Here is a 15,000-nt window from a genome sequence, read left to right on the forward strand (position 1 = left end):
AATTCTTTCCATTTCACTTCACCAATTTGGACTATTTTGTGTATGTCCATTACATGAAATCCAAATAAAAATCAATTTAAATTACAGGTTGTAATGCAACAAAATAGGAAAAACGCCAAGAGGGATGAATACTTTTGCAAGGCACTGTACATTTGGCAGGAGATTAGGAAGTGCAGCTCAGTTTCCACCTCATTTTGTGGGTAGTGTGCACATAGCCTGTCTTCTCTTGAGAACCAGGTATGCCTACGGTGGCCTTTCTCAATAGCAAGGCTATGCTCACTGATTCTGTACATAGTCAAGGATTTTCTTAATTTTGGGTTCAGTCCCAGTTGTCAGGTATTCTGTCACTGTGTTCTCTCTGTTTAGGGCCAAATAGCATTCTAGTTTTCTGTTTTTTGGTTGATGCTTTCCACTGTGTCAAATATTTATCTTTTTGCTTTCTCATGATTTGGTTGTGTCTAATTGTGTTGCTGTCCTGGGGCTCTGTGGGGTCTGTTTGTATTTGTGAACAGAGCCACAGGACCAGCTTACTTAGGGGACTCTTCTCCAGGTTCATCTCTCTGTAGGTGAGGGATTTGTTATGGAAGGTTTGGGAATCGCTTCCTTTTAGGTGGTTGTGGAATTTAACGTCTCTTGTCTGGATTTTGATAATTAACAGGTATCGACCTAATTCTGCTCTCTATGCATTCTTTAGGGTTTTACGTTGTACACAGAGGATAGTTTTTGTGCATGTTTTTGCAGAATTCTGCATGCAGAGTCTCAATTTGGTGTTTGTCCCATTTTGTGAATTCTTGGTTGGTGAGCGGACCCCAGACCTCACAACCATAAAGGGCAATGGGTTCTATAACTGATTCAAGTATTTTTAGCCAGATCCTAATTGGTATGTCGAATTTCATGTTCCTTTTGATGGCATACATTGCCCTCCTTGCCTCGTCTCTCAGATCGTTCACAGCTTTGTGGAAGTTACCTGTGGCGCTGATGTATGTATCGTTGTTTGTGTGCTCTAGGGCAACCGTGTCTAGATGGAAATTGTATTCCTTATTTTTTTGGAACACCATTATTTATGTTCCTTTTGATGGAATAGAAGGCCCTCCTTGCCTTGTCTCTCAGATCGTTCACAGCCTTGTGGAAGTTACATGTGATGTTGCCGAGGAAGGTGTAATTCCTTGAGTGCTCTAGGGCACTGAGAGTCTGTGTAGAATATCTAGGTCCCTTCTTGGTCGGTGACAGAATCACTATATCATCAGCAAACTGAGTCCAATAGGGTTCTGCAGGTTGTTCTAGTGCCCTCATAAATTCATTCATATTCATTCATATACTGAATACTGTCTGTTGAAGAGGGTGGGGCTCAAGCTGCTTCTTTTACCACAAAGGGAAAAGAATATGTGTGTTAATTGCCAATTATAAGTGCACATTTGTTGTTTGTGTACATTGATTTTATAATGTCATATAATGTCATAGGGTTTCCTCCCAACACCACCATCCATCAATTTATATAGCAGACTATCAAAAAAGTCAAAAGCTTTTTAAATCAACAAAGTATGAGAAGACTTTGCTTTTCTATAAGGTTGTCTGTTTGTACAGTATTTTGGTAAGAAGCCCATTTGACATTTGCTCAGGACATTGTTTTTTTTACTGAGGAACATGTTGGAGTCTGCTGTTGATGATACTGCAGAGGATTATTTCTGACATTGTTGTTGACGCATATTCTACGCTAATTACTTTTGTGGGAGGAGGTGATCAGGCATTGGTTCCAAATGATGTCAGGATAATGTTGAAGAGTTTAAATTTACTGCTAAGTTTACACCTTCACTATTGCAGCAAAACATGTTGTCCAGGAGGGATTGTATATGTTGTTGGGCAATAGATTTCCTTCAATGTTTTTTTTGGTTTGGGAGTAGATCAGCTTTAATATAGCAGATAGAAAAGTAATTGTCTGCATCATTTCCAATCCCCCTCCCAAAAAATGTTTAAATATATATCTATATATTGGCTCACGAGCTATAGGCGTCACTACAGACCCTGGTTTGATTCCAGGCAGTATCACAACCGGCTGTGATTGAGAGTCCCATAGGGCGGCACACAATTAGGGTTAGTCTTAACTGACTTGCCTAGTTAAATAAAGGTTAAATATATAGAATTGATAGAGTTGCCTAGCAGCCAGTAGCTAGCTAGTGACATTATTAACGATACTAGCGTTCAAAAGTTTGGGGTCACTTAGAAATGTCCTTGTTTTTGAAAGAAAAGCAAATTTTTTTGTCCATTAAAATAACATAAGATTGATCAGAAATACAGTGTAGACATTGTTAATGTTGTAAATGACTATTGTAGCTGGAAACGGCAGGTTTTTTATGGAATATCTACATAGGCGTACAGAGGCCCATTATCAGCAACCATCACTCCTGTGTTCCAATGGCACGTTGTGTTAGCTAATCCAAGTTTATCATTTTAAAAGGCTAATTGATCATTATAAAACCCTTTTGCAATTATGTTAGCACAGCTGAAAACTGTTGTTCCGATTAAAGAAGCAATAAAACTGGCCTTCTTTAGACTAGTTGAGTATCTGGAGCATCAGCATTTGTGGGTTCGATTACAGGCTCAAAATGGCCAGAAACAAAGAACTTCCTTCTGAAACTTGTCAGTCTATTCTTGTTCTGAGAAATGAAGGCTATTCCATGTGAGAAATTGCCAAGAAACGGAAGATCTTGTACAATGCTGTGTACCACTCCCTTCACAGAACAGCTCAAACTGGCTCTAACCAGAATAGAAAGAGGAGTGGGAGGCCCCGGTGCACAACTGAGCAAGAGGACAAGTACATTAGAGTGTCTAGTTTGAGAAACAGACGCCTCACACGTCCTCACCTGGCAGCTTCATTAAATAGTACCCGCAAAACACCAGTCTCAATGCCAACAGAGAAGATGCGACTCCGGGATGCTGGCCTTCTAGGCAGAGTTGCAAAGAAAAAGCCCTATCTCAGACTGGCCAATAAAAAGAAAAGATTAAGATGAGCAAAAGAACACAGACACTGGACAGAGGAAGATTGGGAAAAAGTTTTATGGACAAACTAATCTAAGTTTGAGGTGTTTGGATCAAAAAGAAGAACATTCTTGAAACGCAGAAAAAAATGAAAAGATGCTGGAGGAGTGCTTGACGTCATCTGTCATCATGGTGGAGGCAATGTGATGGTCTGGGGGCTGCTGTTGGTGGTGGTAAAGTGGGAGATTTGTACAGAGTAAAAGGGATCTTGAAGAAGGAAGGCTATCACTCTATTTTGCAATGCCATGCCGTACCCTGTGGACGGAGCTTAATTGAAGCCAATTTCCTCCTACAAGAGGACAATGACCCAAAGCACACCTCCAAACTATGCTAGAGCTATTTAGGGAAGAAGCAGTCAGCTGGTATTCTGTCTATAATGGAGTGGCCAGCACAGTCACCAGATCTCAACCCTATTGAGCTGTTGTGGGAGCAGCTTGACCGTATGGTAGGTAAGAAATGCCCATCAAGCCAATCCAATTTATAGGAGGGTCTTCAGGAAGCATGGGATGAAATCTCTTCAGATTACCTCAACAAATTGACAACTACAATGGTCTGCAAGGCTGTAATAGCTGCAAATGGAGGATTCTTTGACGAAAGCAAAGTTTTGAAGGACCCAATTATTTTTTTCAATTAAATATCATCATTTATAACCTTGTTCCTATTCATTTTGCAACTCATTTCATGTATGTTTTCATGGAAAACAAGGTTATTTCTAAGTGTCCCCAAACTTTTCAAAAGTAAAATGAAGCTTTTTCAATCACTCCCTTGAGTGCTGTGCTCTCAGGTTGTTTGTGCCTGTGTGTATTACTATGTGGCTGGTTGGTCCTCAGACAGCAGTTCTAGGGCGTGCTGGGTGTTTGGACACCAGAGTTTAGACACTGTGTTTGAGAAAAAGTAAATGTTATTGTATATATTTCTCGTTTCAGTCCATAAGGAGTGGCCTGTGTATGTCCTCTGTGGGTATGGGGGGGGGGGGGGGCTCAGTGGGGGTGTGGTCCCCTGGGCTTGTGGTTCTTCATTTGTCTGTTCTGCTGTGATGTTGAGGCTATGGTCATGGTCTGGGATGGACTGTTCTGCTGTGATGTCGAGGCTATGGTCTGGGTCTGAGGTGGACTGTTCTGCTGTGATGTTGAGGCTATGGTCAGGGTCTGGGATGAACTGTTCTGCTGTGATGTCGAGGCTATGATCTGGGTCTGAGGTGGACTGTTCTGCTGGCTTCTCTGCGGGAGTGGCCAGCTCTCTAATGGCTTGTTCTCTGTCACACATCATCGTTCTCACCTTCTCCTCGAGTGTTCTTCTCCCGCTCCTGCTCTTTCTCCTGTTGAAGTTGTCTCACCACAGTCCAGAGTGCAGACATGTCTCTCTCCACCTCCAGCTCTCTGGGTCTGGTTGAAGGGGTTTTGTTGAGCAGGACTATTGTCTGGGTTTGTGCTGACTGGAGTGTGTTCACCTGCTTTTCCAGCTTCACATGCCTTCCCTGCAGCTGGGTGAATGTATCCTTAATTTCAGTGAAGGATGTAGTGCTCTGTGCTAGGTGGTTGACTTTCCGCTTCGGGTTGCTCATCTGTGGGGTTGTGTAATGAGGAGGTCTGGTCTGGCTCGCTATGGGTGGGGGGAGTCTTCATCGAGAGAGCTTCTCCTGCTGCGCTCCCTCTTTGATTCTGTGAAAGTCTAAAAAAACTGTTTGGGGTTGCCCTGTACCAATATTGTTCCAGACTTTTACAGGTTGACATTAGCTTGTACATTTACATTTTACATTTAAGTCATTTAGCAGACGCTCTTATCCAGAGCGACTTACAAATTGTAGAGGTTGACATTAGCTTGTAGAGGTTGACATTAGCTTGTACAGGTTGACATTAGCTTGTACAGGTTGACATGACACTCTTGAGTTTCCACCCATTGACGTTAGCTTGTAGAGGTTGACATTAGCTTGTAGTTGTTGACATTAGCTTGTAGAGGTTGACATTAGCTTGTAGAGGTTGACATTAGCTTGTAGAGGTTGACATTAGCTTGTAGAGGTTGACATTAGCTTGTAGAGGTTGACATTAGCTTGTAGAGGTTGACATTAGCTTGTACAGGTTGACATTAGCTTGTAGAGGTTGACGTTAGCTTGTACAGGTTGACGTTAGCTTGTACAGGTTGACGTTAGCTTGTACAGGTTGACATTAGCTTGTAGAGGTTGACATTAGCTTGTACAGGTTGACATGACACTCTTCAGTTTCCACCCATCGCTAACACCCCCCCCCCCCCAAAAGAGGGGTAGTGTGTTAATATATCACTGCGCCATGCCAAACGATGGTCTGTATGGAAGATTATGTTGCCTATGTTCCCATTTTGTAGCAGTTAGCAAAAAGTGTCTCTGGATTATCTATTAGTACTCATTCCGTGCATTTTCATTGTTTGCATCCGAGGGGTATTGTATTGTGAAGACCTCTGCACAGGGGGAAGACATGGACCAGGCAGCTTCAAAAGCCTCTGGGTGGGGGAGGCTGTGAAACTCTCCTGCCTTTGTTGGGCTCAAGGGCTTTGACACCTCTCACTTCACACCTCAGTGCTAATTGAAGTTGCAGCCAGATCTGTTCTGTCCTAGCAAGCTTGGTAGCCTTAACTTAGCATTCAGTCCTTATAAAGTCAAATATATCATTGTAATGTCGTTTTCTTATTGGCTTTAAAAAGTAACTTCAGACTAAACATTTCTCACACATTTCCAGGTTGGATGGTATTTTCCAGTTTCTGTTGTGCTTCCTTTGCTGGACTTTTGTTTTACCAGAGTATTAGCTGTATCGTCCTTGGCAATAAAAAATCTTTCCATAAACCTTTGTCCAAAATCAGGTCTTAGGTTTGGAGTTTTGATTTGGAGTGAAGGTTATGTTATGGAGGGTAGTATTCTGTAAATGTCCTTGTAAAGAAATTCAACTTTATCCAACTCTTAATCTATATTTTTGTAAAAACACATTCTGAAAAATGATCTCATCTCTTCTCTTTCTCTCTCTCCAGCTATTGTGTGTACGGCCCCTCCTCCCATCCCTAACGGTCAGGTGGTTGGAACAGACTTCACCTGGGGCAACAGCGTTAGTTATGCCTGTAACCAGGGTTACCAGCTCTCCCTGCCCACCATGATCACCTGCCAGGGAAACGGCACCTGGAATGGAGAGAAACCTCAGTGTTTCCGTAAGTAACCCGCTGAAGTAGACCTGAGCTTCAACTAGCTGTGAGGACATGCCATGAATAGCAGTGGTGGTCAATGCCGTTTCAGATGAAGGGACGGGCAATCTTTTTTCAATAATGAGCATTGTCTTATTTCTATTACAGCATATTGGATGAATGTCATTCATATTCCATTCACCCAGTTCAATGTAACATAGAGAGGTTCAGGCTACTACATGATACTCTAGTTGTCCCTGTACCCATCATGAGGTTGTTACAACCTAGACTATGACTATGAATGACATTTTACAATGTAGGTGCACACAGGTCGGGAGAAAGTATTGAGTTGACAGTGATCTGGACAGACAGTCACACATTCAATACCGCCTTGCACACTCTTGCCTGTATCTAGCTGCTGGTGGGTGTAATCATAAGTTCAACAGTTGCAAACGAGAGTTTCTATTTGACAAATTCAGTTATGTTTATCCCCGTTTTGTTCTGTTAGCTTCTGTTTAAGAAATGTTTTTCAACAGAATCATCAGAATGAATACACCCCTGATCACGCGTAAACACAGGTCACTTTCATAGCAGCCACGTTGTATTCCTTCTTCCATCTACGCGCTCTCCTCTTCTCACATCGTCCCTTCATTTGTGGACTTCAATGTACAACACATCAGCTGTACGTAACCAGGTGGAAAACCTTTCCAAGCCACACCTGCTACACAGCCTATATCGTTGTCATCACATTAGCTAAAGTAACGTCCTAGTCAACATACAGTTGAAGTCGGAAGTAACATTATAGTCAACATATCTAATAGAACTAACACATTAGTAAACCTGCTACAATCATGCAGTAACATTACAGTGTACAGTCAGCAAGCAGTTTAGCACTTACTCTGGCAGGCCCCGGTGGTAATAAATTACTAAAACCAAAAGCTTACCTTGACTTGGAAGAGTTCCAGTGATGTGTCGGATTGTCATAGCCAGCTAGCTAACATAGCATCCCTCTGTTTGAGCAGGGTGTTTCACTAGGCTAAACTAGCTAGCTGCATTTGCTACCTAAGTAAGTGACAATCCCTCTCTCTATTTCTCTCTTGCTTCTTCTTCACCTTAATTTTTTTTTTACATTTACGTCATTTAGCAGACGCTCTTATCCAGAGCGACTTACTTCATTTAGGAATACATTAATTTGTTGAAAACTGTTCAACTATTGTCTTTCTCTCTCTTTGAGTCAACTACTCACCATATTGTAGACACTGCAGTGCTAGCTAGCTGTAGCTTATGCTTTCAGTACTAGATTCATTCTCTGATCCTTTGATTGGATAGACAACATGTCAGTTCATGCTGCTAGAGCACTGATCGGTTGGACGACGTCCTCCGGAAGTTGTCATAATTACTGTGTAAGTCTATGGAAGGAGGTGAGAACCATGAGCCTCCTAGGTTTTGTATTGAAGTCAATGTACCCAGAGGAGGACGGAAGCTAGCTGTCCTCCGGCTACACCGTGGTGCTACCCTACAGAGTGCTGTTGAGGCTACTGTAGACCTTCATTACAAAACAGTGTGTTTTAATCAATTATTTGGTGACGTGATTATATTTAGTATAGTTTTATCTAAAGAGGATTAAATGAAATTCAATGAGGAAGATGGTCCTCTCCTTGATTCCACTGATGTATAGGTAGTTGAAGCTGCAATATATTTTCCATAGACACATCCCATGGCTACATTGCAGTCATATTGGATATCCTGTCTTCCCGGTGGCTCAGTTGGTAGAGCATGGTGTTTGCAAAGCCAGGGTTGTGGGTTCGATTCCCACGGGGGGGCAGTACGGAGAAGAAAAAAAAAATGTATGAAATCTATGCATTCACTACTGTAAGTCGCTCTGCATAAGAGCGTCTGCTAAATGACAACAACAATAAAAGTAAAATATCCAGTGCATTGTTACGTGTTGAAATGCTTCGATTCTTTTCATGTTATCATCCAAATGATAGCACATAGCTTCTCTTTCTCTCTCGCTCCTCATACCCCCCCTCCCCCTCCCCATCCCTCCCTCTAGCTGTGTTCTGTGGAGACCCAGGTGTCCCGGCCCAGGGGAGAAGGGAGGACCGAGGGTTCACCTACCTCTCCTCTGTCTCCTTCTCCTGCTCTCCTCCTTTGGTGTTGGTGGGCTCAGCCAGACGATACTGTCAATATGATGGCATCTGGAGCGGCACTCAGCCATCCTGCATAGGTAAGAATGGGTCTTAGTAACTATCAGGAAGCAACTCAGACCAGGCACTCAGAATGGGTCCTATCAGGATCCAACTCAGACCAGGCACTCAGAATGGGTCCTACTAACTCTCAGGAACCAACTCAGACCAGGCACTCAGAATGGGTCCTATCAGGATCCAACTCAGACCAGGCACTCAGAATGGGTCCTACTAACTCTCAGGAACCATCTCAGACCAGGCACTCAGAATGGGTCCTACTAACTCTCAGTTACCAACTCAGACCAGGCACTCAGAATGGGTCCTACTAACTCTCAGGAACCATCTCAGACCAGGCACTCAGAATGGGTCCTACTAACTCTCAGGAACCAACTCAGACCAGGCACTCAGAATGGGTCCTACTAACTCTCTGTTACCATCTCAGACCAGGCACTCAGAATGGGTCCTACTAACTCTCTGTTACCATCTCAGACCAGGCACTCAGAATGGGTCCTACTAACTCTCAGGAACCAACTCAGACCAGGCACTCAGAATGGGTCCTACTAACTCTCAGTTACCAACTCAGACCAGGCACTCAGAATGGGTCCTACTAACTCTCAGTTACCATCTCAGACCAGGCACTCAGAATGGGTCCTACTAACTCTCAGTTACCAACTCAGACCAGGCACTCAGAATGGGTCCTACTAACTCTCAGGAACCAACTCAGACCAGGCACTCAGAATGGGTCCTACTAACTCTCTGTTACCAACTCAGACCAGGCACTCAGAATGGGTCCTACTAACTCTCAGTTACCATCTCAGTCCAGGCACTCAGAATGGGTCCTACTAACTCTCAGTTACCATCTCAGACCAGGCACTCAGAATGGGTCCTACTAACTCTCAGTTACCAACTCAGACCAGGCACTCAGAATGGGTCCTACTAACTCTCAGTTACCAACTCAGACCAGGCACTCAGAATGGGTCCTACTAACTCTCAGTTACCAACTCAGACCAGGCACTCAGAATGGGTCCTACTAACTCTCAGTTACCAACTCAGACCAGGCACTCAGAATGGGTCCTACTAACTCTCAGTTACCAACTCAGACCAGGCACTCAGAATGGGTCCTACTAACTCTCAGTTACCAACTCAGACCAGGCACTCAGAATGGGTCCTACTAACTCTCAGTTACCAACTCAGACCAGGCACTCAGAATGGGTCCTACTAACTCTCAGTTACCAACTCAGACCAGGCACTCAGAATGGGTCCTACTAACTCTCAGTTACCAACTCAGACCAGGCACTCAGAATGGGTCCTACTAACTCTCAGTTACCAACTCAGACCAGGCACTCAGAATGGGTCCTACTAACTCTCAGTTACCAACTCAGACCAGGCACTCAGAATGGGTCCTACTAACTCTCAGTTACCAACTCAGACCAGGCACTCAGAATGGGTCCTACTAACTCTCAGGAACCAACTCAGACCAGGCACTCAGAATGGGTCCTACTAACTCTCAGTTACCAACTCAGACCAGGCACTCAGAATGGGTCCTATCAGGATCCAACTCAGACCAGGCACTCAGAATGGGTCCTACTAACTCTCAGGATCCAACTCAGACCAGGCACTCAGAATGGGTCCTACTAACTCTCAGTTACCATCTCAGACCAGGCACTCAGAATGGGTCCTACTAACTCTCAGGAACCATCTCAGACCAGGCACTCAGAATGGGTCCTACTAACTCTCAGGAACCATCTCAGACCAGGCACTCAGAATGGGTCCTACTAACTCTCAGTTACCATCTCAGACCAGGCACTCAGAATGGGTCCTACTAACTCTCAGGAACCAACTCAGACCAGGCACTCAGAATGGGTCCTACTAACTCTCAGTTACCAACTCAGACCAGGCACTCAGAATGGGTCCTACTAACTCTCAGTTACCAACTCAGACCAGGCACTCAGAATGGGTCCTACTAACTCTCAGTTACCAACTCAGACCAGGCACTCAGAATGGGTCCTACTAACTCTCAGGAACCAACTCAGACCAGGCACTCAGAATGGGTCCTACTAACTCTCAGTTACCAACTCAGACCAGGCACTCAGAATGGGTCCTATCAGGATCCAACTCAGACCAGGCACTCAGAATGGGTCCTACTAACTCTCAGGATCCAACTCAGACCAGGCACTCAGAATGGGTCCTACTAACTCTCAGTTACCATCTCAGACCAGGCACTCAGAATGGGTCCTACTAACTCTCAGGAACCATCTCAGACCAGGCACTCAGAATGGGTCCTACTAACTCTCAGGAACCATCTCAGACCAGGCACTCAGAATGGGTCCTACTAACTCTCAGTTACCATCTCAGACCAGGCACTCAGAATGGGTCCTACTAACTCTCAGTTACCATCTCAGACCAGGCACTCAGAATGGGTCCTACTAACTCTCAGGAACCATCTCAGACCAGGCACTCAGAATGGGTCCTACTAACTCTCAGTTACCATCTCAGACCAGGCACTCAGAATGGGTCCTACTAACTCTCAGGAACCAACTCAGACCAGGCACTCAGAATGGGTCCTACTAACTCTCAGGAACCATCTCAGACCAGGCACTCAGAATGGGTCCTACTAACTCTCAGTTACCATCTCAGACCAGGCACTCAGAATGGGTCCTACTAACTCTCAGTTACCAACTCAGACCAGGCACTCAGAATGGGTCCTACTAACTCTCAGTTACCAACTCAGACCAGGCACTCAGAATGGGTCCTACTAACTCTCAGTTACCATCTCAGACCAGGCACTCAGAATGGGTCCTACTAACTCTCTGTTACCATCTCAGACCAGGCACTCAGAATGGGTCCTACTAACTCTCTGTTACCATCTCAGACCAGGCACTCAGAATGGGTCCTACTAACTCTCAGTTACCATCTCAGACCAGGCACTCAGAATGGGTCCTACTAACTCTCAGTTACCATCTCAGACCAGGCACTCAGAATGGGTCCTACTAACTCTCTGTTACCATCTCAGACCAGGCACTCAGAATGGGTCCTACTAACTCTCAGGAACCATCTCAGACCAGGCTGTCAGCCATCCTGTACCAGAACCTTGTACTGGATTTAGGAAGTTGGGTTTCTACATTATGAAGCATTTACAGAGCGACACTAAATTGTGTTGCGGGCATGTTAACGCCTCAACAACATAACATGCAGAATATTTAAACAATGTTACGTAACTGAATGTCTAGAACAAGAACAATATTCAACACTCTTAAAAATTTGGTCGAACTCTGTAAATATACGCTGAGTTTACAAAACATTAGGAACAACTGCTCTTTCCATGACATAGACTGACCAGGTGAATCCAGGTGAAAGCTATGATCCCTCATTGATGTAACTTGTTAAATCCACTTCAATCAGTGTAGATGAAAGGGAGGAGACAAGTTAAAGAAGGATTTTTAAGCCTTGAGACATGGATTGTGTGCCATTCAGAGGGTGAATGGTAAAGACAGAATATCTACGTGCCTTTGAACTGGGTTACAGTAGTCGGTGCCCAGGTGCACTGGTTTGTGTCAAGAACTGCAACGCTGCTGGGTTTTTCACGCTCAACAGTTTCCCCGTGTGTATCAAGAATGGTCCACCACCCAAAGGACATCCATCCAACTTGACACAACTGTGGGGAAGCATTGGAGTCAACATGGGGCCAGCATCCCTGTGGAACGCTTTCGACACCTTGTAGAGTCCATATCCCGACGAAATGAGGCTGTTCTGCGGAGGGGGGGGGGTGAACAACTCAATATTTGGAAGGTGTTCTTTATGTTTGGTATACTCCGTGTACAGTATGTCTCTGGGCCATAGTGATTACACCAATCCAACACAGACCAGTGGCTGTACGTATTGTATTAAGAGGCTCACAGAAAACAAGTGCTGATTTAGTGTCCGTTTTTGGCTTGTAGATCACAGTGGAAGACCTCTGATCCTAGATCAGCACTCCTACTCTAAGACACGTGAAACATACGGCTCCCTTGGACTACAGAAGGAAGATGTATTGGTAGATTTGGATAGACCGTTAGATTGACAAACCAAGTCAAGTGTCTTGCTCATTAGTTTCTATGCAATGTAGAAGGAGTTGTCCTCTCTGTAACACTATGTGTACGTTTCAGATCCCAGCCACACCACCTGTGGAGATCCTGGAACCCCCTTGTTTGGAAACCAGAACAACACCCAAGGCTACCAGGTTACAATTATTTATTTATTTATTTATTTCACCTTTATTTAACCAGGTAGGCTAGTTGAGAACAAGTTCTCATTTACAACTGCGACTTGGTCAAGATAAAGCATAGCGGTGTGACACAAACAACAACACAGAGTTACACATGGAGTAAACAAACAGTCAATAACACAATAGAAAAAAGTCTGTATACAGTGTGCGCAAAGGAGGTAAGATAAGGGAGGGAAGACAATAAATAGGCCATAGTGGCGAAATAATTACAATTTAGCATTAACACTGGAGTGATAGATGTGCAGAAGATGAATGTGCAAGTAGAGATACTGGGGTGGAAAGGAGCAAAACATAAAAATAACAGTATGGGGATGAGGTAGTTGGATGGGCTGTTTACAGATTGGCTATGTACATGCTACCAGGTTACTATACTGTGTGATGTTTAGGGAACAGCATGCTACCAGGTTATAATACTGTGGGGATGTGTAGGGAACAGCATGCTACCAGGTTATAATACTGTGGGGATGTGAAGGGAACAGCATGCTACCAGGTTACAATACTGTGGGGATGTGTAGGGAACAGCATGCTACCAGGTTATAATACTGTGGAGATGTATAGGGAACAGCATGCTACCAGGTTATAATACTGTGGGGATGTGTAGGGAACAGCATGCTACCAGGTTATAATACTGTGGGGATGTGTAGGGAACAGCATGCTACCAGGTTATAATACTGTGGGGATGTGAAGGGAACAGCATGCTACCAGGTTATAATACTGTGGGGATGTGTAGGGAAAGCATGCTACCAGGTTATAATACTGTGGGGATGGGTGGGGACAGCATGCTACCAGGTTATAATACTGTGGGGATGTTTCGGGAACAGCATGCTACCAGGTTATAATACTGTGGGGATGGGTGGGGACAGCATGCTACCAGGTTATAATACTGTGGGGATGTGTAGGGAACAGCATGCTACCAGGTTATAATACTGTGGGGATGTTTAGGGAACAGCATGCTACCAGGTTATAATACTGTGGGGATGTGTAGGGAACAGCATGCTACCAGGTTATAATACTGTGGGGATGTGAAGGGAACAGCATGCTACCAGGTTATAATACTGTGGGGATGTGTAGGGAACAGCATGCTACCAGGTTATAATACTGTGGGGATGTTTAGGGAACAGCATGCTACCAGGTTATAATACTGTGGGGATGTTTAGGGAACAGCATGCTACCAGGTTATAATACTGTGGGGATGGGTGGGAACAGCATTCTACCAGGTTATAATACTGTGGGGATGTGAAGGGGACAGCATGCTACCAGGTTATAATACTGTGGGGATGTTTAGGGAACAGCATGCTACCAGGTTATAATACTGTGGGGATGGGTGGGAACAGCATTCTACCAGGTTATAATACTGTGGGGATGTGAAGGGGACAGCATGCTACCAGGTTACATTACTGTGGGGATGTATAGGTGTAACGACGATCGTCAGGAATGGACCAAGGCGCAGCGGGTTGAGTGCTCATAATTAACTTTTTGAATGAAAACACTTCTACAAACAAAACAAAACGATGGACGACGAATACAGACTTGACGGCGAACAACAGCAATTCAAGTGACAACCTCCCACAAATTACAAACAAACACACCCTAATATATATAGGACTCTCAATCAAAGGCAACTAGACAACACCTGCCTTCAATTGAGAGTCCACACCCCAATTAACTAAACATAGAAACAGACTAACTAGAAAGAACATAGACTAACAGAGCAGTGACCAAAAAAACCCCGGAATACATAAATCAACTACCCTCTACATAATACACACACCTCGAACCACATAAACCAAATACCCTCTGCCACGTCCTGACCAGCCTACACTAACAAAATAACCCTCATACTGGTCAGAACGTGACAGTAGGGACAGCATGCTACGAGGTTACCATACTGTGGGGAATTTTACAATACTATCCGTGTGTATCTGTCCATAACCCTGATGTGTGTAACTGTCCCTGAGGTGTGTATCTAACCCTGATGTGTGTATCTGTCCCTGAGGTGTGTATCTAACCCTGATGTGTGAATCTAACCCTGAGGTGTCTCCAACCTACAGATCGGCAGTACTGTATTGTTCAGCTGTAGGAAGGGCTACCTGCTACAGGGATCCACAACACGCACCTGTCTACCCAACCTCACCTGGAATGGCTTCCAACCTGAATGTATAGGGTTCCCCCCACCGCTCCCACCTCACCGGAGGCTCCCCGGGGGACACACACACCTGTCTACCCAACCTCACCTGGAATGGCTTCCAACCTGAATGTATAGGTTAGTATACACACACACACACCTGTCTACCCAACCTCACCTGGAATGGCTTCCAACCTGAATGTATAGGTTAGTATATACACACACACACCTGTCTACCCAAC

At 44.4% G+C, this 15,000-nt stretch overlaps 1 protein-coding gene across 1 annotated transcript in view; it reads left to right on the forward strand.

Moving 5' to 3' along the window:
- The window catches only part of csmd2 (CUB and Sushi multiple domains 2), an 854,766-nt gene that overhangs the window by 762,050 nt on the left and 77,716 nt on the right, over window positions 1–15,000 (forward strand). The window contains 4 exon segments of the mRNA XM_082961372.1: window positions 6,034–6,207; window positions 8,237–8,410; window positions 12,515–12,588; window positions 14,685–14,794. Coding sequence (XP_082817498.1) covers window positions 6,034–6,207; window positions 8,237–8,410; window positions 12,515–12,588; window positions 14,685–14,794 — 532 coding nt within the window.

This window comes from Salmo salar, chromosome 14 (assembly GCF_965601325.2).
Source record: "Salmo salar chromosome 14, fSalSal1, whole genome shotgun sequence".
Taxonomy (NCBI): Eukaryota; Metazoa; Chordata; class Actinopteri; order Salmoniformes; family Salmonidae; genus Salmo; species Salmo salar.